A 26,085-nucleotide genomic window follows, 5' to 3' on the forward strand; every position below is an offset into this window, starting at 1 on the left:
CCTGGGCCTCTTGGGCCAAGATCTGCTCTTGGCTCCCAAATGCTGGCTCCAGTCAGGCTTCAGCTGTGGTCCTCTGGGAACCTCCAGGCTGGGGCAGGTTGGCAAAGAGCTTACTAGACCATCATGTGCAGAGAGCAGCAGAGCCCCTTGTACAAAAACCAGGACCCCCAGGTTCCCTTTGGCCAAGATGAGCTGCCAAAGAGCTGTCACTATTGTCATCTTCCAAGAACCACTATTGGCCGGGTGCAGTGGCTCATGCCTGAAATCCCAGCACTTTGGGAGGCCAAGGCGGGTGGATCACCTGAGGTCAGGAGTTCGAGACCAGTCTCACCAACATGGGTGAAGCTCTGTCTCTATTAAAAATACAGAAATTAGCTGGGTGTGGTGGCACGCATCTGTAATCCTAGCTACTCGGGAGGCTGAGGCAGGAGAATCGCTTGAACTCGGGAGGTGGAGGTTGCAGTGAGCTGAGATCACGCCACCGCACTCCAGCCTGGGCGGCAGAGCGAGACTCCGTCTCAGAAAGAAATCGCTGGGCGTGTTGTTTCTCTTGCTACTTCCACTTCACTCTTCACCCAGAGTAGCCAAAGGCAGGGCGCTTTCTGGATCGACCAGGGGGGAAAGGGGTTGGTTGTGGCTGGGGGCAGAATTTTCCCTACTGAGGGTCTTGGTGAGGTCTGCTGGAGGCACACTGGGGACACAGGTGGCTGCCGCTTCCCACCTCCCTCCTACAAACAGTACTCGGCTCTGTCTCCCTCTGCTCGCCTTGTCACCATGGAGCTGTGGCATTCACGCATCCAGACGCCCTGCTCCTGTCGGCTGCCCCAGCAGGTGCTCTGTTTTTTCGTCAGGTTGGGCAGCTGGTCTCACGCCCTGGTTGGTGGGCAGGTGAGTGAGGACACAGGTTACAAAGGGGAAGGTGTCAGAGCCGGGCACGGTGGCTCACGCCTGTAATCCCAGCACTTTGGGAGGCCAAGGCGGGTGGATCACGAGGTCAAAAGATCGAGACCATCCTGGTCAACATGGTGAAACCCGTCTCTACTAAAAATACAAAAAATTAGCTGGGCATGGTGGTGCGCGCCTGTAGTCCCAGCTACTCGGGAGGCTGAGGCAGGAGAATTGCCTGACCCCAGGAGGCGGAGGTTGCGGTGAGCCGAGATTGCACCAGTGCACTCCAGCCTGGGTAACAAGAGCGAAACTCCATCTCAAAAAAAAGAAAAAAGAAAGGGGAAGGTGCTAGGTCACTCCTCCCTCTCTGGGCTGACCTGAGGCAGTGGAGGCGTTTTCACGCTGGAATGTTCTGTCCCGTAGAGGACATGCCTTCCTGTCACTTACAGGAGTGCTGCAGGTCCCTCCTGCAGGGTAGTTAACACTGTGGAGGCTGCAGGGGCAGAAGGAGAATCGGGGTGGGGGGCGGTGGTCAGGAGGTGGGAGGCACACTCTATCTCTGTGCTCCTCACCGGCCCTGCCACCCTGTCTGCTAAGGACATGGGGAAGGGGTCCCCACCTCAGTGAGTGCCCTGCCTCCCTGCCCTGTGCCTTTGTGTACCTGACAGTCACAGCCACCCAGTCTGTCCCAGAGATGAACCAGCTGACCTCATCTCCTGCCCGGCCCTACCTCCGTTGGCTTTGGCTCTTGTCTCTGTGCTGCCTGACCCTTTCTCCTGTCTGGAGCCATCGAGCTGCGCCCACAGCAGGCTGCCTTTGGCATCTCATGGGGTGAACGAGGGCACTGTGAGGCATTCCCTCCCTGGGTTTGGCTCCTGCCCACAGGACCAACAGTAGAAATCACGGGCTGTCAGACAGCTGGAGCCCAGCTCTGCTTGAACCTATTTTAGGTCTCTGAGCCCCTCTTCCTCTCTAGACTCTTCCCTAGAGCTCAGCCAGTGCTCAACCTGAGGCTGGGGGTCTCCGAGGAAGAGTGAGTCAGGGTTGGGGGGTCTGGGGCTGCCCCCTGGGGAAGCGGCCAGAGGCAGTGTTGAGAGCCGGGCGGTCTCTGATTGTGGCTCACCCTCCATCACTCCTAGGGGCTCCTGGCCCAGCAGCCACAGCTCCCAACCACAACATCCGTTGGGGCTTGGCCTACGGAGCTAGGGCGGATGACCCCCAAATAGCCCTGGCAGATTCCCCCTAGACCCACCCGAACCATGGTCAGGCGTGCCCCTCCTCATCTCCAGGGCATGGCCCAGAGGGTATAAACAGTGCTGGAGGGTGCCGGGGGCAGGCCAGCCGAGCCCTGAGCAGCAGCTGCCGAGCCGCCATGAGAGCCCTCACACTGCTCCCCGTGCTGGCCCTGGCCGCACTTTGCATCGCTGGCCAGGCAGGTGAGTGTCCCCACCTCCCCTCAGGCCGCACTGCAGTGGCCCACCTCTTCTCACCCCATGGGCTGGCAGTCCCTGTTGCAGGCTCAAGCCATTTGTCCTAGCTGTGCCCTTGCAGAGGGAGAGGAGGGAAGAACACGCTGCCTGAGATGCAGGGGAAGGAGGACGAGGGCCCTAGGGGCAAGCGGGGTTCAGAGGACCATGCTCCCTTCCTTTGCAGGTGCGAAGCCCAGCAATGCAGAGTCCAGCAAAGGTGCAGGTATGAGGTTGGGCCCGGCAGGGGCTCCTGAACCCTCCCCTCTCACCCTGGTCCCTCAGTCTCATTCCCCCACTCCTGTCAGGCTGTCAGGAAGGCCACCCTGCTCCCTACCTTGTCCCCCAAACCCAGAGCCACCTGATGCTTGCCCCTTTGCCCCACAGCCTTTGTGTCCAAGCAGGAGGGCAGCGAGGTGGTGAAGAGACCCAGGCGCTACCTGTATCAATGGCTGGGGTGAGAGAAAAGGCGGTGCTGGGCCATGGGGGAGCTATAGCAGCGGGTGGCCTCTGGGCCGCGGTGGGGGTACAGGCAGCCTGCCCTGGTGGGGACCCTGGAGCCCCATGTATAGTGAGAGGAGGGATGGGCATTTTGCACGGGGGCTGATGCCACCATGTTGGGTGTCTCAGAGTCCCACCCCCTTACCCGGATCCCCTGGAGCCCAGGAGGGAGGTGTGTGAGCTCAACCCGGACTGTGATGAGCTGGCTGACCACATCGGCTTCCAGGAGGCCTATCGGCGCTTCTACGGCCCGGTCTAGGGTGTCGCCCTGCTGGCCCGGCCGGTGACCCCAGCTCTGCTCCTCTCCAGGCCCCCTTCTTCCCCTCCCCCTTGCCCTGACCCCCTGGCCCTGGGGATGTGGGGTCCCCATCATCCCAGCTGCTCCCAAATAAACTCCAGAAGAGGAATCTGAGGGCCTGTGAATCTGTCCAGTTTATGGAGTGTGGGAGGGAGGTGTCAGGAGGATGGGGCTGAGGAGGTTTTACCTTCTTCAGTTCTAGAAAGTGCTTTCCAAAGTTTTATTTTTTAATTTGTACCTGCCTTGTTCCAGAAGTCATTGACGGTGGCTTCCTAGGATGCCTAGGAAGTCTAACTAGAGATCCCCCTCTAGCCTAGCACCCTCCTCCCCACACCTCAGTCCACTGAACCATCCATGATGCACCCAGATAGGCCCACCCCCAAAAGCCTGGTCACCTTGAGTACACAGTTGTGTCCAGGACAGACTCATCTCCACAGGCAAATAGCTGCTGGCAAACTGGCATTACCTGGCTTGCAGGCATGGAGGCCAAGTGTGTTCCCTCCTGGCCTGGTTAGCAAGAAGCATTCAGGGTAGCCGGAGGTTAGTCATGTTAGTTCTTCCCTGTGCTGAGCAGAGACTTCCAGGAGCACCAGAAACAGAGCCAGACAAAAGGGCCCAAACACTCCCAACCTCTCACAGAGTAGGGAGGCATCTTCAGCCTGGACACGAACCCGCCTCCCCTCTCAGACCCTCAGCACTTCCCTCAGTCCCATCAAGAGCCCCTCATGGTCCCTCACACTGCCGGTCCCCACAGATATTCCTCCTCTCCTCTGCCCTCTGTCCTCTGCCCTCTGTCCTCAGCCACTGTTGGTTCCAGGCTGAGATGCGTCCCTACCTGATGAGACCTGGGTCTGGGCTCCTCCCCAGAACTGGGGCCTGGCCTCTGCCCCCTCCAGGGCCTCACTGTTGTTTGGCCTGGGTACCCCCCTCCAGTGGGCCACCCTGCAACAGAGGGCATGTACTAGGGGCCCGAAGCAGGGTGACTGTGAATGCAGCAATGATGAGTACGTTCCCGGCTACCACCAAGACCAGTGTGGCCACTGTGCCCGCCAGGCCCAGGGTGGCTTCCTGTGTGGCCAGCCAGGCTCTGCGAGATCCCATATCAGCCAGCACTGCCTCCAGCTGGAAGTGGGTACCCAGCACTGCACAGATGTGGAATAGCTGGTGGCTGTGGCCTGTGGAGATGATGGGCAGGTCAGAGCCACACCTTTCCCAGGGCAGGTCACCCTGTCCACTGGGCCTGCTCCTCCCCTATAAATTCCCAGAGGGACTGACAGGAGTGAAAGGGCATTTGTGCGTGCGGCCCCCAGCACACAAGCTATTAGTTTGCTACCTGAGAAGTGGCAGGTGGAGGACCCTGAGGACTCTTCCAGTGATGCTCACTTGTTATGGGAAGACAGGGAAGTCCCTCTCCTGTAATTTGCCTCCATGCTGGGGTTGTGATACCCATTTACCCAGTTCATTCTGTGCCCTGGGAAGCCATCAGCCCCTGCCCTTTCCTGGGCTGGGCCAGGCATTGCTCTTACCAATGTAGTCAAAGCGTCCTGGTGCCAGCCTTTCGGGCAGGTGGGAGGCGAAGAGGAAGCCAGTAAGCAGTGCGCAGAAGAGGTGGTAGCCATGGCTGGTGCTCAGGGCCTCCTGCCCACAGCTGTGGCCCCTGCCCCAGCACAGCCCAAGCTGGCAGAGGAAAAGCAAGGCTGGTGGGGAGGGCTCCGGAGCAGAAATATGGGTGTGTGTCGGGGTCTGGTGAGGATGCAGCGCAGGTGGGCACAGCTGGGCGGGTGGCTGGGCCTGAAGAGAGGTGGCTGGGCTGAGGCAGGGACTGAGGGGGCAGGGCTGGAAATGGGCACCTTGAGGGTCAGGACAGGAAAGCAGGAGTCTGGGCAGGGGCCCCAGGCCTCCTTACCCGATAGAAGAGAGGTAGGTTGTCGAACAGGAAGGGATAGGTGAAGGCTGCTGTGCGGAGGACCTTACTGAGCCCAGGGCTTTCCAGCTCCAGGAAACTGGGAGGTGGGAGGAAAAGGCTGGTCACCATCCCTGTGCTCAGAGTAGGGGTCAGAGAAAGGCAAGGGCTCCTTGGGCCAAGTTGGAATATCAGCGCAGCCTGCGGCTAAGAAAACCCTTAGGGCACACGACTTGCGGTGTAAAGGACCACATCTGTCTGTGGGGATAAAGACACCTTTTATGGAGGCTTGAGATTTGAAGGAGACAGCATGGGTATGAGCATATAGGGTCTGACAGGAAGTCCTCAGTACAGGGTCCTGATGTCACCCATGCTGTTCAAGAGCAGTGTGGTATGTCCTCTCCTGTGCCTCCGCCTTCCCCGTCCCCACTGGAGGGGCCTGGGAACCCACCGGGAGTAGCAGGAGAGGCCGGTGCACAGGAAGGAGTTGAGTGCGGCGGAGGGTACAAAGAACTGGTGCAGGGGTCCGTGCAACCAGGAGGCCGGCATGGAGTAGGCGGCGTAGGGGAAGGCGCAGCCTGCGGTGAGGTGGGGGCGTGCAGCTGAGGCCCGAGGGGCGCGCCCCTCCCTCCAGCGTCCCAACCCTCGCCCCGCGCCGCCCCGCCCCGCCCCGCCCCGGGATGCCCAGACCCCGCGCTCCTGCGCCTGCCCGACTTACCCAGGCTGTAGAGGCTGAGCGCACCGTAGTCCAGGAAGTAGCAGATGTGGCGCGCGCGGGGCGACATGGAGCTGAAGGTGTGCGCGCAGCACGACGCGAAGGGGTAGAGGCAGGCGGGCAGCAGGAAGACCAGCAGCGGCCAGTGGTACGGCTCCGCGCGGAAGCCAGGGCCGCCCGCCAGCGCCAGGAGCCGCCACAGGAAGTACCTGCGGCGGGCGCGTGCTCAGGCCGCCGCGGACCCCCGCGACTGCCGCTGCAGCCCGTGGGTCTGGACAGTCCCTGCCCGCCTGGGTACCCCCTTTGAGCTGAAGGTCGCGGACTGGGGCAGAGCCTCCCCTCACCAAGTGGGCAGGAAGTGAGTCCAGATGTTGACCGTCTCGTTGGTCATCTGGAAGGAGCTGAGGACACAGTCCAAAGCCGAGCTGGTGGGGCGGCGGTAGCCAGACATGATGCCATCTTCCCAGAACACCTGGGGTAGTGGTGGGAAAGGAGAGGAGTCACTGTGCCCGGACCCTCTCCCTTCATTTGAGATCTCTGGAAGCAGGGTCAAAGCAGATGGGCTGGAGATCAACCTGGCCCCCAAGCCAAACTAAATCTGATCCGCTCTTACCACAGGTTCCAGTGCCCACAAATCAGATGGGAAACCGAAGAGGCCGATTGGGGCGGGGTGGGGTGGGGTGGGGGTACAGCACACCGACAGGGCGCTCTGGGGGAGGGGACTCAGGATGGAGGGCCACAGCTTGTTCCTCAGAGAACAGAGGAAGAGTCTCACATTGGAATGGGAGGGTAAGAGTTTGCCTGCAGGAGGGGCTGCCCCAGTAGCTAAAAGAGAAGCATCTCTGCCCCTAGTCAGTCCTCTAGGAGTGGGGGTTGGTGGGTCAGTGGGTGGAGCCCCTCACCCTGGGGACCTGGTGGACTCGAAGAAGTTGGGGCAGCTTGAGACTGAGCATGGTGGCCTGGCACCTCCACGTTGACCTGGAGACAGAGTCGGGGTAGGGGATCAGATATTTGCCCCCATCCACAGGCCCTTTCACCTGGGTTCAGCCCCAGGATGGGCTGCGTGTGTGGGAGGCACTTGGCACCCTCCCCTCCTGGAAATGCTTCCTTCAGCCCGGGGAGGCTGGTCTAGCTTCCCCAGCCGTCGCACCTCTTAACTCCATCCCCTGCCCCTGTGCTCCTTGGGGTATTCAGTCCCCACACTGAGGGGCTAGGCCTCAGCCCAGCATGGAGTGGTGGGTCCTCCCAGCTGGGAGGCTGCCTCAAATAGTGATCCAGCCCCCCAGGCCCCAGTTTTTATCTCGGGGAGAATCCTGATTTGAGGCCAGCACAGAGACAGCCCGAGTACTACACCCCACCCCACCAGAATGCACTTCAGCCCACAGCACCGGGCTGAGCAGAGATTCTAAGCTTGGCACTCAGAATCCCTGGAGAAGCCAGGGACTACACTTGGGCCTCGGCAGTGTTTTGGGGTCCCTGCCTCTTCTGAGCCCCCTATCCCTGAGCCCCAGACCTGTGCGCTGCCTCCGGGCGGCGTGGCTCTGCTGCCCCACCCGCCTCTCCTGGCACATTCCTTGGCACAAGTGGAGGGGCTGGGCCAGCTGGGCAGGAGGAGCTGCCCCAGAAGGAGGAATAGGACACTCCCCCAGGCCAAAACTTTGCAGCAACTCTATAGCCTGGCCCCTCCTCTTCCTGCCACCAGCTTTGCGCATCCGTGTTTGTGTCGCATGCACTCTGGGGCTTACACCAGCAGTCACTCCCCCAGCCTCTGCCCCTGGGAAGGGTGCTGGGGACCCTACTGGGCAGGAGGCAAACTTGGCCCTAGTCCCTACACCCCAGCAGAACAAAGATGGATGAGGGCCTCCCAGGGTATCCCTTGTCTGCTCTCACAAGTGGGATGGGGGATGTCTCCCCTACCCAGAGTGCTGCCCATCTCTCTGGGGGAGTGAGAAATTCGCTGGGGTCTAGCTTCCCTCCCGGTGCCTTCCCTTAGCAGTAGGGTTTGGAGAGCTCCGGAGTGGGGTGTGTGCAGTTGCTATGGAAATGGGGGAGGGACTGCTGGAGCAAGGTGTTTTACCTCTATTTCCCCAGGAGAGGTGTGTCAGAGCCCCAGGTGAGCTTCCTTACCCAGAGCTTGGTGGGTGCTCCTAAGCTGATGGGTCAGCAGGCCCAGGGCTCCACGGGCGGAGTCCAAGGCTGCTGCCAGCCAGGCTGATGAAGGAGAGTGGCCAGGCAGGCGGGCCAGGCCTGGGCGGGGAGTGGGGAGACAAAGGGGAGCCAGGGAACAATCCCAGCCTTGTCCAGGCTCCAGGGAGCAGCACAGGGTGGCCCAGCCCCATTAGCAGGCAGCTCACTCTGCCGCCTGCACACAGCTAGCTCCTCCAGCACAACCTAAACTCCCTGTGCTCAGGCTGGCTAGAACAGGCTAGGGGACCAAGCCAGGACGTGGCCGTGGTGCTGTAGAGTCCACCCAGAGAGGTGTTCCCCTCTTCTTGGTTCTCCCAGCAGCTGAGGACAGCTTTGCCTTAGGCTGGCAGAGGAACCCAAATCCCCGAATTCTGACCAGATTTCAGAAGCCATCTCACCACGCTTTGCTGCCTCTTAGCATCTAGTGCGGGGTAAGGCTCAGAGCCAACTGCCTTTGGTAACTGTTGGTTCTCTCATGGCGGACTTGCCAAGCTTATCACCTCCCCACCTCCAACCTGAATACGATTTGAGGTGCCAATCCTTGCAGGACAGGCATTGACTCAGGCTGGTTTCAAGGCTCACCTCCCCAGGCCCTTGAGGAAGAGACAGTGGGGGGCAGGGGATCAAGATATCAGGTGTCATTCCTTCTCCTGGTGATAGCAAACCAACTGCAGGCTGCGCTATTTGCTGGCAAGAGATTTCCACCTATGGCCCTTGCAAAGGCACACCTCAGGGACAGGGTCTACAGAGAACCATCTCCAGGGCTCTCACTCAAATTGTCTGCTTCTTGTTCTGTTCCGTCCACTTCAAAGAAGTCTTTCCAAAGTGCATTTCAGGATGCCCTCTTCAATGTCCCATCTCCCAGTAAAACTTCCATACAGAGAGGCACCAGGAGACAGGGATTGGGCTTGGGGGTTTATTAAGTGATGCTTTAGTCTCAGTCTCTGCCAGCAACTGGGGTTGGGGTGACCCCACTCACCCCAGGATTTCCCAGACTTGCTGTTTTAGAGGAAAGAGGCAGGAAGCCAGCTATCCTCCAAGCCACAGCTTGGGAAGGCAGGCTAGTACTGGGGTGGGGGCAGCAGAGCTGAGACCCTCCAACCCCAGCCCCCAGCCTGTGCTATCCTCCCAGCCTGAGGGGGAGGAGCCGAGGCAATCCTGGCCACAGCCTCCCACACACGACCCTGCTCTTGGTGCGCCATTCACTGCCCTGAGCTATTCATGATCTCTGCTCCCACATATTCACCTCGACACTCCCAAAGCCAGCCCCTCACCCAGCCCCTCCAAGTCTTTAGTCCTGGGAGGGCAAAAGCGGGGACAGGGGACCCCTGACTGAGCAGTTTCAAGGGGCCTCTTCTTTCTGCTGCTCACTGAATGCCAGCCCCTTGTCTTCAGCCCTCCCTTAGATAGGAAGCGGGGTGGTGGCCTCGGACTGCACCCCCTTTCTTCTCTGTCATCTCATTCTGTCCTAGCACAGCAGCCAAGAGAACAAAGCACAGTGCCTGTAGAATTGGTAGGCACAGGAGCCCATGCTGGCACAGGCCAGACTGCCTGCAGCCCTAGGTGGAGCCTGCTCCCTGCCCTGGAAGCTAGGCAGAGGAAGACAGAAAGCAGAAGTGGGGCAATGGGATGTGCGGCCCCTGTGGCAGGAGGAGCACACGAACCCTGACCCTGCTCCTCGGTGCTGGCCACTCCAGGTCTCGCTTCTGTAAGAGCCCGTGGCTGGCTACAGAGCTGCCCAGCCCCCATAAAGGGGGCTGAAAGGAGTATGGGTGGTCCTTAAGGAGGGGAAGGGTCTGCAGAGAACCACTCAGATACCAGCTATTACCCAGCTCTTTCCACAAGACCTGGAGGGTCCAAACTTCTGGCCCCAACCACCCTGTATCTTGGGTGAGGAAGAAGGGCCCTCTTCTGCTGTTCCTTCCCCTCAGAAATCCAAGAACCCACTCCAGTGAAATGCAGGTACCCGTGCCTGCCACCTGCCCCTGGGGACAGCAGGGGGCTGAGGCAAGAAGGCTGGCCAGGGGCCCACAGGACTCTCCTGCTCGAAGCACTTTCCTCGCTTTCCTAACGTCTTGGCAACAAAGGGACCCCACCCTCCCAGCTGGCTCCTGGGCCCTCCCTGCAGCCTCTGAGCAGCTAGGCCTCCCTCCTGTGTGCGTGCATGAGTCTGCGTGTGGTGGGGTGACTGCAGGTGCTAGTCCTGGCTGCCAGGGAGGGCAGGAGAGATCTGGAGTCAGCCCCACTGCAGGGCCTGGGGGTGAGTCTCAACCAATCTCCTTCCACTGCTTGTAGAAGTCCAGAACATTCTTGATGTCAACGCTGGCATGGGCAGCGGCCTGCAGGGCTGCCTGTGGAAGGGGAAGAGGAAAGATGGAGAGGGCCTGACCTCCTGAACTGAGGAGCAAGTCATTGGGGGGCTGGGGAGGGAGTGATGGGAGAGAAAAAGGCAGCTATGTGGAGGGTCTGGGGACAGAATCTACCTCATCCCTATTCCACGCCATCCCCCCACCCCACCCATGACCCACCTGCATGGGGCCTGAAAGCACGCTGGGGTTGTCCAGTGGAAGGCCTGTGATGATGGTCACCATGCCACTTGGGTCCTCCTCACCTGTTCCCTGGGCCACAGTCAGCTGTTTGCAGCTGTCCAGGATCTTATAGAGAGTCCTGGGGATGGGGACCAGAGGGGAAGATGGGTCATGACCCAGCATTAGCACAGCCCACCAGGGGACAGGGGCAGCTGGGGTCTGGAAGGGCAGCAAGCAGCAGTGGGCCCTGGAAGCTGGCCCTGAAGGAGACACTATGGGGAACAGGCAAAGGTACACTGAAGGAAAATACCAGCCTGAGCATTGCAAGGCCCGAAGAGGCTGCCCCATCTACAAAGCTCAGATGCTGGGGCAACTTTGAACTCTCGAAAGGTGAGGCCTGCAGGAGGGCCCTGGCAGGCTACGTGTGGAGCCTCAGAATTCTCCAGCCCTGCCTGTTCTCCCTGGGAATGCTTGCGGAGGAGCAAGGCGGGTGGCCTGACTGAGGTTCTAGGGGTGAGTTGAAATGTTACCAGGCATCTGCATCCTGCCTCTTCAGCTTATGCCGCTCAAAGCTCTTTCCCACCTCTTTCTGGCAGCGAATGTACCTGCAAAGGAGACGTGCGAGTGGAAGTCAGGAGCAAAGGCCAGGCAGGGCCTTACACAAAGCAGGCCGTTGTGGCTCTGGGGGCCTAGTTCTGCAGGCGGGGCAGGAAACTCGTCTCCCCCCACACAGCTCTGTTAAAAACAGTTTCCAAGTGGCTTCCTGGCTGCTTTTCCTCCTGATAACAATTCTTTGGTTCCTCCCAGGGGAAGAGCTGAGAGGGGAGAATTAGCAGATGCTTTTCAAGTCAGGGCTTCTGGAGACAAGGTCCAAACAATCAGGCCTTGTACAGCTTCCTGGCCAGGCAGAGCAGATGCAGAGGAGGGGGTGGGCCAGCTAGCAGGGAGAGGGAAGCTTTCTCCTTATTCCCTACACCCTCTTGCCTAGTCCTCCTCTGGACCCGAAGACCAGAAGGGCAGGCCTGCACCGGGCTGAGCACCTGCACATGCTGCCATCTGTTCATCCCTGGCTGGCTTCAGTCTCACCACTGCCTCAGCTCAGTGGAGAGGTGGGCAGCCCAGATGAAGGCCCTCACGCTCTGAGAAACCTGATCACCTGTCCCACCCTAAAGCAGGAGAAACTCCTCCTGTAAAGGAGTTCACAGTCTAATGTTGGGGGAAGGAAGTCTGCTCCCTTCTCCCCAGTGGGTGCTGATCACAGGCTTGCCCCAGCGGAAGGACAGCAGCTCAGTGCTCCCCCCAGTGCTCCTGGCTCCTTTGGTCACCTGTCATTTCAGCACCTACGACCTTGACTTCTAATGATCTCTGGTATCACTTCCCAGGCAGTGAGCAAACTGTGAGTAGAGACAGGTGTGTGTGTGTGTCTTACCCATAGGGAGCAAGGGGCTTATAAGCATGTGTTGTCCAAAAGATGGACCCAGGGCTCAGCATAGGTCCGGCCAGGCTTGCACTCACCTGTTTCCTTTTTTAAACTCTGCCTCCAGGTACCGAATCCCATCCCGGGCCCCTGGGTTTTCCTTCTTCAGCAAATCCAGGCCATCAATCACTGGTGAGCAAGGTGAGGGTAGGGAAGGACAAAACAGATAAGCTCAGACTGCTGTGACAAGAGGCTCTGGAGGAACTATCTGAGCTCACCTCAGTACACCCTGCAGGCAGAGAAAGGACCCTGGCTCCCTAGAGGGCTCAAAAAGTTTTCTGAAGATGGTGACCTTCTGCCAGCAATATATTTGGAATTTACCAAGTACTTTCACATTGTATTCACTTCCATTTTCTGTTTCTCCCAAATATCTTGTGAGGCAGAATAGGGACTGTTATGTCCATTTCACCATGAAGTGACATGTTCACAAAGGTGGTAAGACTTGACCAAGGTCACTGTATAAATTGAGCCCCAAATAAGGGTCTCTTAATCCCAAGCCCAGAATCTCTTTTACCCACACTCTATCTGTCCCCTTACCTGTCCAATGTACTTACCCGTCCTTGGTATGATGACAATGAAGCGGCCACTGGTGGCCAGTTGGCGGATGACAGGGAGATGGTGGCAGAGGGCCTGGGTGTCAGGGACGAGGTAGGGAGACATAGCCGACTGGGCCCTGGGCTGCTGCAAGCTGCCCTCCAGCTGAGAGACCTCGAGCTGGTGAGAGAGGGCAGGGTGGGTACAGCTGCGGGGGACCCCTTCAGCCTGGGGTAGGGCAACAGTGGTCCTCAAGGTAGCTCTTATGGGGCTTCTCCTGTTGCTAAGGGGATCAGGGGACCTTTCTAGCAATGGCTTTGGGGAAAAAACAGACAGAAATAAGAGTTAAAGAGAAAGGGAGAGACAGAAGTGAAAGCAGAAAGGGGGCTGAGTGAAGAGTCAGTAGTAGGGACGGTGAACTGGGAGAGGCGGAGGGACACAGAGGCAACAGAGCAGGGGGCTAGAGCGGAAGGGGGAAGACCTGCCCGTGGGGTTTAAGCAGAAGCTCTACCAAGTGCAGAAGAAGCACTTGGGCCTTGATTTCCCACCTGAAGTCGTAGCTGAGCCATGTCTCTCATGAGCCTGTTGCGACGAGCTTCCTCCTGTGCCTGAGGGAAAAAGTTAGTTATAAGGAGTTAGGGTATAAATGCCCTTCTCTGGTGATCAGGAAGACCAAGAGGATTTCCTGGGGTCTCAAACAGTGTGGCCCCATGTAAAGTCACTCTAGCACTGCTGCTAAATGAGGGGAGGAGAGGCATGGAAGAAAAAATATTCTTCCACCGCACTCTGAACCTCCATGACCAACCCAATGCAGGTCATGACGTTCCAGGCCCTGCAGGGGAGGGGAGCAGACAGCCATGTGCCAAGCAGGACTTCCCCTAGCTGTGCCTCAGGGTTTAATTTCCGCTCTTCTCAGTCTGGTCTTCCCTCCCAGGAGATCCTCCCTATGCACTGCCTCACCTTCTACCCCCACCTGCTTGCCAACTCTTCCAAATCTGCAGATTCAGGCCAGGCCTGACCATCCTGAGCTCCAGATCCACACATCCAACTGCCTACTCAGCAGCCCAATCTGCTCCTCAGAACCTGCTTCTCTTCCTCTAGTTCCCTAGCCTGGTAAATAAACTACAGTCTGCCCAAGTCAGAAAGCTCAGGGTTGGCTCTGAATCTTCCCTCTCTCAGCCCCAGAAGGTATTAGCTTCCCTGTCCTGTCAATTGTGCCCCTAAACAGTATGCAAATCCTTCCACCTTCATTGTGAAGCCCTAGTCTAAGTCAACACCTCTCCTTCACTACTGGTCTCTGCCTCTAATTCAATCCCTTTCCTCCACCTACAACCAAGGCAATCTTTTAAAAACCATATGATGCCCATTACAGCCCTGCCTAAAAGTCTGCCGATGCCTTTCCTCTGTATTCTGGGTAAAGCCCAAATTCCTTAATGTGGTCCAAAAGATGAGCTTATGGATGGGGACTTTATCCTGTAAGCTATGGGGAGCCAATGAAGACTCTTTTTCCTGCTTTTCTTTTGAGACAGGGTCTCAATCTGTCACCCAAGCTGGAGTGCAGTGACACGATTCCCGCTCATTGCAACCTCTGTCTCCCAGGCTCAAGTGATCCTCCTGCCTCAGCCCCTCAACTAGCTGGGACTACAGGCACATGCCACCATGCCTGGCTAATTTTTGTATTTTTTGTAGAGATGGTGTTTCACCATGTTGCCCAGGCTGGTCTCAAACTTCTGGGGCTCAAGCAATCTGCCCACCGTGGCCTCTCAAAGTGTTGGGATTACCAGCATAAGCCATGGCACCTAGCCCACTGAAGACTCTTTGATAAGCAAAGTGGCATCATCAAAGTGGTACTTTAAAATATTCATCTTGGCCAGGCATGGTGGTTCACAGCCGTAATCCCAGCACTCTGGGAGGCCGAGGCGGGCAGATCACCTAAGGTCAGGAGTTGGAAACCAGCCTGGCCAACATGGCAAAACCACATCTCTACTAAAAATACAAAAAGTAGCCAGACGTGGTAGCAGGCACCTGTAATCCCAGCTACTCAGGAGGCTGAGGCAGGAGAATTGCTTAAACCCAGAAGGCAGAGGTTGCAGAGAGCCAAGACTGAGCCACTGTACTATAGCCTGGGCAATAGAGTAAGACTCTATCTCAAAAAATAAAATATTCATCTTGGAGCCAGGCATAGTGGCTCATACCTGTAATCCCAGTACTTTGGGAGGCTGAGGTGGGAGGATCACCCTAGATCAGGCGTTCGAGACCAGCCTGGCCAACATGGTGAAACCCTGTCTCTACTAAAAATACAAAAATTAGCCGGGTATGGTGGTTCATGCCTATAGTCCCAGCTTGGGAGGCTGAGGCACGAGAATTGCTTGAACCCAGAAGGTGGAGGTTGGAGCAAGCTCTGGAGTTTGGGACCAGTTTCAGCAACATAGCAAGATCCCATTTCTTTTCTACAAAATACACACACACACACACACACACACACACACACACACACACATATATATATATATGGCCAAACTTGGTGGTGCAAGCCTGTAGTCCTTGCTACTCAGGAGGCTGAGGCAGGAGGATTGCCTGAGCCCAGGAGTTCAAGGCTGCAGTGAGCTATGGTTGTCCCACTGCACTTCAGCCTGGGTTGACAGAGCAAGACCCTGTCTCAAAAAAAAAAAAAATTCTCATTCTCATCATGAGACATCACACAAACCCAAACTGAGGGACACTATGAAATAACTGACCAGTACTCTTCAAAAGTGTCACATCAGGAAAGAAAAGGAAACACTGAGAACAATCAGAGATTGCAGGAGACTAAGGACATGAAAATCTAACATACTGTGGGTCCTGGACTGGATTACAGAAAACAGGCACTGGTGGGAACACTAGGGAAATATGAATACAGTCTACAGTTGCAAGGTCCACTCCCAACCTCTGCAGAGTGCGGCACAACAAATAATTGTTCTGCCCAAAGTGCCAATAGTGTCCCCTTTGAGAAACAATGTGGTCAAATGAAAGAATGGAAGCAGAAGACCAGAGCCTAGGTAAGAGCCATTTTCCTTGAGGCAGGGTCTCACTGTCACCCAGGCTGGAGGGCAGTGGCCAGATCTTGGCTGACTGACTGCAGCTCAACTTCCTGGGACAGCCCTGTGGGCAAACTGGTAAGAAAGGGAGGCACCATAGACAAACTTCTCCTCTTCCTACAGAAGAAATCAAGTCCACGGGTTGCTTTTAGACTAAAATGGTAATTGTGAAACCCCATATTCAAGAGAGGGGGATGGGGGTACTTGTGTAAAATCCCCCCAACAAAACTAGTACAGGTAAGTGGGATCCACCTAGACCCAAGAAGAAGGAGCTGTGCTAATCTGAGGCTCTGACATCACCAACCTAGCATTTCAAACACGCGGGCTGAGCCGGGTGCAGTGGCTCACGCCTATAATCCCTTTGGGAGGCTGAGGCAGGTGGATCACGAGGTCAGGAGTTCGAGACCAGCTTGGCCAAGGTGTTGAAACCCTGTCTCTACTAAAAATACAAAAAAATTAGCTGGGTGCAGTGGCACGTGCCTGTAATCCCAGCTACTGAGGAGGCTGAGGCAAGAGAGTCCCTTGAACCTGGGAGGCGGAGGTTGCAGTGAGCCGAGATCACGCCATTGCACTCCAGCCTCTATGACAGTGAGACTCCCTCTCAAAAAAAACAAAATAAAACCAACAACAAAAAAAACAGATGTGGGCCTTCATGTTCCTCAGAGGGAAAGCCTACCTTCAGAGGTCCCATCAGCAGATCTTGCAGCCCCAGCGACTCCTAGTGCCCACTTGGCCTAGAGAAAAGCTAAGTCTCTAAAGCAGCAGGAAAGAGCCAGGATAAGAACTCCACAGTTTGTCCAACTCCAGAGCCCTGGCTCTACTACTGACTATACTTTGTGATCTTAGGACTATTTCTTTGTCTTTCTATATTTTCTTTTTTCTTTAAGACAGTCTTGCTCTGTTGCCCAGACTGGAGTGCGGCAGCACGATCTTGGCTCACTGCAACCTCCACCTCCCAGGTTCAAGCGATTCTCCTGCCTCACCCTGAGTAGCTGAGACTATAGGCACCCGCCACCATATCCGACTAAGTTTTGTATTTTTAGTAGAGATGGGGTTTCACCATGTTGGTCAGGCTGGTCTCAAACTTCAGACCTCAAGTGATTTGCCTGCCTCAGCCTCCCAAAGTGCTGGGATTACAGGTGTGAGCCACTGCACCCAGCCTACATTTTCTTATCTATAAAATGGAGGATGCAAGCACCAACCTCACTGGGCTGCTGCAAAGTTTAGATGAGATGTCCCATGTAAACCAGGCTGTGCATAGAGAAAGCTCTTGATAAACATGACAAGGACAACACTCCTCTGGCTGAGGATAAGCCCCTCGGGGGGTGGAAGCCTGTGACTCAAGCAGAGCAGGAGGCAGCCCCAGCTAGCAACGTGGCCAGTGTCAGGCTTGGCTTCTGGAGTCTAGCACCACATGGGGGAGGCTTGCAGGTACTCCCTGGCCCCCTAGGAGGAGTCTTCAGGAGCTTTAGGCCAGAGGAAATGCCTGAAAAAATTCTAACATTTTTTGAAACTGTCCAACTTCCTCATAATTATTTTTGGAACCTTCCCACATCTTCCCCTATGGACTAGCAATAAAAGCCTTAACACCAAAAGGTTTGTTTTTAACAAAGTGTGTTTGTTTTTAAAATAGCAAGGAAGGGAGTTTCTGGGGAGCTTTTGCCCCTTCCCAGCCAAGCAGAATGCCCATAAGAAATGGGACTCAGAAAGGGTGGGGAAGTTGCTGGCCCTGGGGCGGGTGGAAAGAAGAATGTGGGGGAGGGGATTGGCTTAAGATGAAGAAGAAACCCTGAGGGCTTGCTGAGACACATGAGCTACACTTCCTATGCCAGACACTAACAACCCAAATGTACTGGTGCCACTTCGCAGGAGGTGGTGTGTCGGGAAACATGCCCAGGGCTGTGCAGATCCCACTGTGAAACCCAGATTGCTGCTCACAAAGTATTAGCCCCCCCAAGAGAAGGGACTGTCTTGTTCACTGCTGTAACCCCAGTGCTGAGAATACTGACATGTCTGGCACAAAGCAGACTCTCAATAAATATTTGTGGAATGAATTACTGGATGGAAAAGAGGTAACATAGGCCACTTTCTATCCTTTGGGACCCCGGTGGGATGGGACCATATCTGGAATGGGAAGCTTCCTTCACGGCCCCTTATATCAGGAGCACTCCACTGCCTTCTATTCCTCAGTCTTTTTCCCTCTTCATGAACGGGAAGAGAGGGAACATTTACTAAGCATACACATGCTCCATAAGACAATGTGCAAGGCACCTCCTATCCACTATCATTCCATCTTTAAAAATCTACATAAAGTTGATTCTATTTATTCCCACATTAACTGACAAGTAAACTGGCTTGGCGAGGTTAAGTGACTTGCTCAATTCATAGACTAAGAGGTGACAGAGGTGGCCTCAACCCCAGGTCAGTCTGGGTACAGGTCCTGAGCCAGGCAGCCTCTGCTCAAAGCCTCTCTCAGTCCCTATCAGTCCCATCCCTTAGTCCCTCCCAGCCTCCCCTTCGCTCTCCCTAGGCATCTTACTATGCCCTTCAGGTGGAGACCACCAGAGGGTCTGAGCATCTTGCCTTGGTTTCTCAGTGAGCTAAATGGGAGCAGAGCTGACAGGGATGGGAAGGCCTGACTCACCATTCGGAACTGCGCCTGGGCCTGCTGCAGCAGGCTCTCCTGCTCAGACTGGGCAATACTGACGAAGATGCCAACCTCTGCGTTGAACTGCAGAATGCTGCCTTGCAGGCGGGCGATGAAGTGACCAAAGCTGCGGATGCAGCAGACGCGCACCACTGACTGTGGGAAGAGAGGAGCCCAGCGCCACTGAGCAGGCCCTCTAGCCCCATCCTGCCCTCCAGGATCCCCTCCCTCCCTCCCTCCATCTCTCCCTCCCACCTCCCTGCTGGCCCAGCCACCTCGGCAACAAGGGCTCCAGGGAAAGACTTGTGGTCTATGGGGTGGGAAGAAGAAACACTAAGGCCTAGAGCCTTTAACTGCCACAAAATGAGTAGGTACAGCAAGGAAACTCCTAGGAGGACCAGAGAACCAGGACTTGAGCTAGGAAGCAAGAAAAAAGGGCACTAGGCTGGAAGTGAGGAGACCTGGGTTCTAATCCATCTCTCTCCTAATGCTTCTCATATGCTCCATGGGACCAAACTAGATCACATTTTCCAACTTAATATTAATTTTTTGTTTTTTGAGACATAATCTTGCTTTGTCACTCAGGCTGGAGGGCAGTGGTGTGATTATAGCTCACTGCACCCTCTACCTCCTGGCCTCAAGCCATCCTCCCGCCTCAGCCCCCAAGTAGCTGGGACTACAGGCACACACCACCATGCCCAGCTAATTTTTGTATTTTTTTTGATAGAAATGGGGTCCTGCCATATTGCCCAGGCCATTCTTTATTTTTTGAGATTGAGTTTTGCTTGTTAGCCCAGGCTGGAGTGTAGTGGCGTGATCTCGGCTCACTGCAAGGTCCACCTGCCAGTTTCAAGCAATTCTCCTGCCTCAGCCTCCTGGGTAGCCGGGATTACAGGCACTCAACATCATGACAGCTAATTTTAGTATTTTTAGTAGACACGGGGTTTCCCTATGTTGGTCTCAAACTCCTGACCTCATGATCCGCCCATCTCAGCCTCCCAAGGTGCTGGGATTACAGGCATTACATCCACTGTGCCCAGCCTACACAGGCTGTTCTTAAACTCCTGAGCTCAAGCAATCCACTTGCCTTGGCCCCCTCAAAGTGCTGGGATTACAGACGTGAGCCACTACACCTGGCCCCAACTTACTTTTGTGGTCAGTAAAACCCTTCTTCTCTCTCAATTAAAAATCTTATCTAGAACTCTAAAATATAAAGCCAGCCAGGCATGGTGGCGCAGGCTTATAATCCCAGCACTTTGGGAGGCCAAGGCAGGCAGATGACAAGGTCACTACTTCGAGACCATCCTGGCTAACATGGTAAAACCCCGTCTCTACTAAAAATACAAAAATTAGCTAGGTGTGGTGGCAAGTGCCTATAATCCCAGCTACTCGGGAGGCTGAGGCAGGAGAATGGCTTGAAACTAGAAGGCGGAGGTTGTAGTGAGCTATTGTGCCACTGCACTTAGTCTGGGCAAAAGAGCAAAAACTCCGTCTCAAAAAAAAAAAAAAAAAAAAAAACCAGAGCCAAGCGGCTCCGGCAGGAGAGGGAGCAGCCAGTTGGGTTTTGCGTGTCAGGACTGGGTGGCCTGTCTGCTTGGCTTTCCTCTGCTGCCCCCAAATGGCCCATGTGGTGATGGAGATTCAAGGGTGAGAGTTGCTGGACTAAGCAGGCAGCACATTCCCTTCCAGCTTTAACTTTCTATGATTGCTTTATGTTCAGCTCAGAGCAGGCTGGGCCCAGAGTTAAAAAAGGGCTGATAAAGATTTCAAAGCCCCAATAACTATCTGTTCTGCCCTTTACAGAAGACAGAGAAAAGAAGGGGGGTAGTTGTTCTGTAGAACCTACCGGTGGCACCAATAGCAGACCTTTAGAAGGACATCCTGCCAAGGTAGGAAAAAAGCTAAAATGGCTCACTGAATGATGGGTGCACGGCCTGTAACCCCAAGGACACTGTCCCTGTCTAGGGGGAAGAGGGTGTCTTGCCCCCTTCCTCCCCAGCCCTAAGCCCGTTTGTTGCTGTGTGTGACTAACAAACTGCTGTGGCATTAAGAAATTATATCCTCACCTCTTCTAAAGCGCTGAGGAGGGGCCGATCTGTGTCAAAGTTAAAGCGTCTGTGGGCAGCTCGGAGGGGAGGCAGGTTACGAAGGGCCATGTCCTCCGGGAGCAGAAGGCTAGAGGGGAGGTCAGGCAGCTCACAACCTTCAAGAAGATCCTGAACCTCAGGACACAAGGCCAGGCCTGGGCAGAAGGAGGACATATCAGACCATCCATCCTGTGGGAACTCCCAGTCAGAGAGACATAGCCCTTCCCTTTGGGAATTATCAGGTGGATGAGACAATGAGACAGGACATACCCTAGGACAGTGGGGAGACATGGAGGGAGTGATGGAAAGAGATGGACACATAAGAGCCAATCAAGCAGAGCAGAGAGGCTCAGGAATAACAAGGATGGCTCAGGTCGGGAAGACTCCCTAATAGAAGGGACAATTACATTGGGATAGAAATGAGAGGAAGGGCTCAGGATGATTGAATAGCCCTTGGCAAGTCTCAAGAAATAGGAACAGGTGGAGTTTTCCATCTGGAAGGTGGTGGGAGAGAATGAGCCAGACAAACAAACTTGGCAGGTCAAAGTCAATTCTCAATGACCGCAGGCATCAGTGCAACAGCGGCAGCGAGGCCTGGCTCCCGGGCCCCTCTCACTCTGCTCGTCTTCCCCAGGGAAAGACTCTTTGCTGACCAGGCCACCTGCGCACAGTACAGCAGTGTTGGGGTGGGAAACCCGAGAGCTCTAGACCACACAATGAATGCTGTGTGCTAGGGAGGCTGGGAGTGAATCCCATTAACCTCCTTACCCCAAGGGCTGGGTTACGAGGAGGGGGGACGGGCTTAGTGAGGCCAATTCGGGAGGAAAGAAAGGAGGGTAGTGTCAGGGACCCCCCTCACCAGACTCCTGGAGTTCGCCAGCAGCTGGCAACAGATTCAGCAACACAGACAGGCGGTTCCACAGACTTTGAGAGCTCTGGGGAGAGAGAAGGAAGAGGAAGTCTTTAGCCAGAGACAGTGGGAGAGAACAGCAGTAAGCAAGAAAAGCACCCCACTAGGGGATATGGCCTATGTTCAGAGCTCTATGGGGGTTTGATTTAAAAATTAACAAAAGAAGCCTGGGTAACAAGGCAAAACATTGTCTCTACAAAAAATACAAAAATCAGCCAGGCAGGCTAGGCACAATGGCTAATGCCTGTAATCCTAGCACTTTGGGAGGCTGAGGCAGGTGGATCACCTGAGGTCGGGAGTTTGAGACCAGCCTGACCAACAGGGAGAAACCCCATCTCTACTAAAAATAATAAAAAAAAAATTAGCCAGGCATGGTGGTGGGTACCTGTAGTCCCAGCTACTCAGGAGGCGGAGGCAAGAGAATCACTTGAACCCGGGAGGTGGAGGTTGCGGTGAGCTGAGACCACACTATTGCACTCCAGCCTGGGCAACAAGAGCGAAACTCCTTCTCAAAAAAAGGAAAAAATTAGCTGGGTGTGGTGGCACGCATTTGTAGTCCCAGCTAGCTACTGGGGAGATAGAGTTGGGAGGATTGCTTGAGCCTGGGAGGTTAAGGCTGTAGCGGAGCTGAGATGTACCACTGCACTCCAGCCTGGGCAACAAAGTGAGAACTTGTTACAAAACAAAACAAAACAAAAACAAAAAAAGCCACATTTGGACCAGACTCAGTGGCTCATGCCTGTAATCCCAACACTTTGAGAGGCTGAGGCAGGCAGATCGCTTGAGGTCAGGAGTTCGAGAACAGCCTGGCTGAGCTTTTTCACCAGCTGAATGCTTTACGAAAAGAGAAAGCAGTTAAACCACAAGGACTTTCTGGATCTTGGTAGTGGGGAAATTCAGGGTGTTAAAGGATGTGGCTTCTCTAGTAACTTTTCCTTCCAGCCCTCCCATGTGCCCATACTGGAACACCTCTCCAGGAATGTGACCCAACATCTCCGTCTTCACCACACCTCCCTCAATGACTAATGACTGAGTAACTGTCATCAGACATAAGCACACACCCAAGGGTGCACCTGGCCCTGACCCAAACTCTCTCATCTAGGGAATGGGGCAAACCAAAGGGAAGAGGGTCTTCCACAGCAGGGCAGGTGTGCCCCTAGAAGAAAACACTGAATAAATGCCTCTGGGAATTAGAGGCTGAAGACTGACAATGAATCTGAGAAGGAAGGGAAAGCTACCATGGCCCCACCCAGCCTCCATGGCAGCCAGTCTGACAGCTCAGTCCTGCTATGTGACTCTCCTTAGGCTGTTTCCCCTGCCTAGTACATCTTCACAACTCCTGTCAGAAGTTCCTATCTCTTCTGTCACTATCCTCTACTCGATGCTGTCTCCTTTCTCTGGATTCTTTGGTATTTATCAAGTTTGGTCCTTGAACACATACTTCTACTGGCCTTATTCATAATGGCAGGCATTATGCCCAGCATTGGGAATATAAAGCAAAATAAGCAGCTTGCTCATTGTTCCCTGGCCACAGGCTTTGTGAGGGCCAATATCATGCCTAATCCTTCCCTGTCAGAAGCAACAGGGCCCAGCACAGATAGGTGCTTGGCTGCCTGGAGTAATTCTTGTCTTGGCCATCTGGGGGGATTCTCAGGCCCCATCCTTGCTCATCCTCTCCTCCAAGACCCTGGGACCTGACAGGGGCAATGGGGTGAACCAACACACCTGTGCACACACAATGATGAGGTCGGGGTTGGTCCGAAGCCAGTCCAGGAAGACTTTCACAGCAGGAAGCAGGCCTTCGGCCATCAGGACCTGAAGCTTCTCCTGAATGCTGCGCTCATTCCGACAGGAGCGTCCACTGGACTCACTCCCCTCTGACTCAGAGCCCTCTTCAGAGGCTGAGGGGTGGGTGAATGAAAGAGAAAGAACTGGGATAAACAACTAACAGGCACTGGCAACGGTCCTCAGCTCTGTGTAGGGAGCATGCTTCCACCCAGCCTGGGCCCTTCTGAAGAATTCTGATATGAAAAAGCTGGGGAATCACTAACAGGCCCTTGTTTAATTTTTCCTGACCCACTAACTGTTATTTTCTAATCTCCTCAAATTCATTTTACTAAGGTTGCTTTTTAAATACGGCACCTTTTAAATTTAAATATAATTCTTACAGATTCAATTTGTAACACTGATCTATAGCTATTCATTCAACCAGTATTTATGAAGTGCCTACTCTGTGCTGGAAGGCAGGACAGACAATTAGAGGGAAGCTAAGGGAGGGAGAAAAGCAAGGAGTACAGTTTTAAAAGAGTTACTTTCAACTCCTAGCTCTTCTACTTTGCAAGTGAGAACACTGGGCTGCTTGCTTCACACCTCTGAGCATCAGCTTTCTCATTTCTGTCATTCACTCAGTCATTTGATAGTTCTAAGTCCCACCCACGTGGCAGGCACTGTGTTAGGTGCTGGGATACAGCAGTAAGTAAGACATATTCTGTCCTGCCCTCAAGCAGTTCAGAGTCTAATTGGGAAGGCAGGCAAGTCAACAGGCAACCTCACCAGAGTGGGAAAGGGCTGGAGGCTGCAGAGGTACAGGTGGCCACAGGAAGCAAATCTAACATAGCCTTAAAGGAGTCCCAGAGCAAATGACTTTTAAGCTAAAATCTAGGGGGGCAAGTAAGAATTGGCTAAGTGACAGGCTGGGGGCAAGGGAGGAAAAGCACATGCCAGACAGACAGAACACCATATATAAAACTTTCGAGGTGGCTGGGCATGGTGGCTCACACCTGTAACCCCAGCACTTTGGGAGGCTGAGGCGGGGTGATTGTTTGAGGTCGAGAGTTCAAGACCAGCCTGGCCAACATGGTGAAACCCCAACTCTACTAAAAATACAAAAAATAGCCAGGCATGGTGGCACGCACTGTAATCCCAGCTACTCAGAAGGCTTAGCAGGAGAATCACTTGAGCCTGGAAGGCAGAGGTTGTGGTGAGCTGAGATTGTGCCACCACTGCATACCCACTGCACTGGGTGACAGAGTGAGAACCTGTCTCCAAAAAAAAATTTTTTTTGGAGGTGAACAACATGTAGAGTAGGGATGATAACTCCTGTACCACAAGACTGTTAGAAGGTTAGATAAGACAATACCCTAGGACAATGCACAGAGTAGCCTTAACAAATGGCTGCTGCTACTAAATGGGTACTCTTTGCAGGAAGATCCTCATGGGAGAAGTCTCACTCTAATATACCTGCCCTGGTGGGTTTCAGTTTTTCTAGCTTCCAGGAGCCCTGGAAGGACCTGGGATGGCACCAGGGAAGGAAGTTCCAGCTGCAATTGCTGTGTGGGGAGGAAAGCCCCAAACAAACAGGGCAGGAAGAAGTGCGAGAGAAATAAAACCAACAGATGGGCTGGGAGCTGGGAATGACATACTAAGCAGGAGACAGGATCTTCAGGGAAAAACTCATGGGCTACACCACAGGCAGAGGGCCAAAGGTAAGGACAGAGATGAGAGGTCACTCACACAGAGAGGAGAGTAGCCTCTCAGGTGAGTGTCTATGGCATGGAGGTGTGGACCAGAACGGGATGATGAAGGGGTCGATATACCTGGCTCTGAGGGCTTGTCTACATCCCCATTGACACAAGGCCTGCGGCTGGCTGAGGTATGAGGGTCGGTGGTGGGCTGGAGGAGCAGGTTGCTAAAGGTGGGGGCCAGCCGGAAGCAGCGCTTAGTCTGGAACATCTGGGTGGACATGGCTTGTAGATTGCTGGCAATGCTAGCCTCACTGGGGCCCAGTGGGCCATTGAGGGAATCGGAAGCCTCTGATCTGGCCCGAGGGGGCTCCAGGGCTGGTGACCTTGTCCCCTCCTCTTCCTCCATATCTTCCAAGTCTGATCGGGACTCCTGGCTATTCATTTCTGAGTCTGTTTCAGCATCAAAGGCCGTTCCCCGACCTTCAAGACTCTTGTCAGAGCCACTGTCCGAGCCTTCACTGGCCCGGGCTGAGTCACGGCTTGAGTCCGATTCAAAGCCTTCACTCAGGTCACTGTCATCGCCAGCTTTCGGTGGGTGGCGGCGACGGCGGAGGCAGGAGAGGCGGGAGAACTTACGGCTCTTTCTGACCTCACCTACTTGGGGTGCTATAGGAGGAGGCTCAGGATCTGGCTCCTCCTCTTTCTCCAGAGGTTCCTTCGACTCTGGTTCATCTGTGGAAAGAGGAAGGTCAGGTGGAACCCAAGGAACAGGTGGAGCCTGGAAGCTGGAACATGCTCTCCAACACCACTTTCCTTGTATCTGTGTTCCTTTCCTTGATCCCCATGCCCCACACCAACCTTTCCATAGTGATGACCTCCCCCATTCTCCCACCTGTGCCATCACTCTGGAATGCCGGGACGGGATTCTCGCCCTCTTCCAGCTCGGCCTGCAGCCGTATGTTGACATGATTGACGAGGTGGGAGAAAAGGGCCAGGGTGAAGGCAATGGCTGCACTGTACTGCTTGGATCCTAAAGTCAGGAAAGCCAGGCATTAGGGGCCTAGGGCCCAGATGAGGAGAAGGCACCATCAATTCCAACCCCATCTCATCTGTTCTCAACTCTTCTAAGGATCAACTACTCGTCAAAGATTCCTTTTTTTTTTTTTTAAACTTTTTAGAAACAAGGGTCTCACTATGTTGCCCAGGGTGGTCTTGAACTCTTATGCTCAAGCAATCCACCTGCCTTAGCCTCCCAAAGTGCTGGGATGACAGGTGTGAGGCACTGTACCTGTCCTATTATTCCTTCCATAATCTAGAATGTACCATCTCACCTTCAGATAAGTATATCATTTTGTCCCATCTCATCCTCCCTTGCTTTGAGGGCTCCTCCCCATGCCTCGAGC

The 26,085-nt window shown here is 54.7% G+C and overlaps 3 protein-coding genes across 10 annotated transcripts in view; 1 reads left to right on the forward strand and 2 right to left on the reverse strand.

Annotated features, from left to right (window-relative positions):
- Positions 1-1,862: 1,862 nt before the first annotated feature.
- BGLAP (bone gamma-carboxyglutamate protein) lies at positions 1,863-3,267 on the forward strand. 2 transcript variants are annotated; one of them, XM_035279048.3, is made up of 5 exons: positions 1,863-1,921; positions 2,178-2,324; positions 2,542-2,580; positions 2,742-2,811; positions 2,985-3,267. In XM_035279048.3, exons 2-5 carry the CDS (start codon positions 2,261-2,263, stop codon positions 3,112-3,114), a joined length of 303 nt encoding a protein of 100 aa, XP_035134939.2. In that variant the 5' UTR covers positions 1,863-1,921; positions 2,178-2,260; the 3' UTR covers positions 3,115-3,267. The 2 variants fall into 2 exon arrangements, with proteins under 2 accessions (XP_035134939.2, XP_054103428.2); XM_054247453.2 differs by having other exon boundaries at positions 1,863-2,324.
- Positions 3,268-3,359: 92 nt separating this feature from the next.
- PAQR6 (progestin and adipoQ receptor family member 6) lies at positions 3,360-7,997 on the reverse strand. Of its 5 annotated transcripts, none has more exons than XM_078355979.1 (8): positions 7,899-7,997; positions 6,674-6,749; positions 6,116-6,243; positions 5,775-5,980; positions 5,508-5,634; positions 5,060-5,156; positions 4,680-4,830; positions 3,360-4,328 (listed from the first exon to the last, which is right to left on the reverse strand). In XM_078355979.1, exons 2-8 carry the CDS (start codon positions 6,722-6,724, stop codon positions 4,054-4,056), a joined length of 1,035 nt encoding a protein of 344 aa, XP_078212105.1. In that variant the 5' UTR covers positions 6,725-6,749; positions 7,899-7,997; the 3' UTR covers positions 3,360-4,053. The 5 variants fall into 5 exon arrangements, with proteins under 5 accessions (XP_078212105.1, XP_078212104.1, XP_078212106.1 ...); XM_078355978.1 differs by having other exon boundaries at positions 4,680-4,944; XM_078355980.1 differs by having other exon boundaries at positions 7,849-7,997.
- An 863-nt stretch (positions 7,998-8,860) lies between these two features.
- Positions 8,861-26,085, reverse strand: part of SMG5 (SMG5 nonsense mediated mRNA decay factor) — a 43,781-nt gene continuing 26,556 nt past the window's right edge. For all 3 annotated transcript variants that reach the window (XM_035279043.3, XM_035279042.2, XM_008984598.3), the window contains 12 exons: positions 25,575-25,712; positions 24,815-25,414; positions 22,944-23,119; positions 21,168-21,243; positions 20,288-20,463; positions 18,219-18,377; positions 13,046-13,105; positions 12,518-12,677; positions 12,002-12,092; positions 11,017-11,091; positions 10,487-10,625; positions 8,861-10,309 (listed from right to left, as the gene is read on the reverse strand). In XM_035279043.3, the coding sequence (XP_035134934.1) occupies positions 10,226-10,309; positions 10,487-10,625; positions 11,017-11,091; positions 12,002-12,092; positions 12,518-12,677; positions 13,046-13,105; positions 18,219-18,377; positions 20,288-20,463; positions 21,168-21,243; positions 22,944-23,119; positions 24,815-25,414; positions 25,575-25,712 (1,934 nt within the window). In that variant the 3' untranslated portion in view covers positions 8,861-10,225. The remainder of the gene's footprint in view (positions 10,310-10,486; positions 10,626-11,016; positions 11,092-12,001; positions 12,093-12,517; positions 12,678-13,045; positions 13,106-18,218; positions 18,378-20,287; positions 20,464-21,167; positions 21,244-22,943; positions 23,120-24,814; positions 25,415-25,574; positions 25,713-26,085) is intronic.

Source organism: Callithrix jacchus, chromosome 18, assembly GCF_049354715.1.
Source record: "Callithrix jacchus isolate 240 chromosome 18, calJac240_pri, whole genome shotgun sequence".
Classification (NCBI taxonomy): domain Eukaryota; kingdom Metazoa; phylum Chordata; class Mammalia; order Primates; family Cebidae; genus Callithrix; species Callithrix jacchus.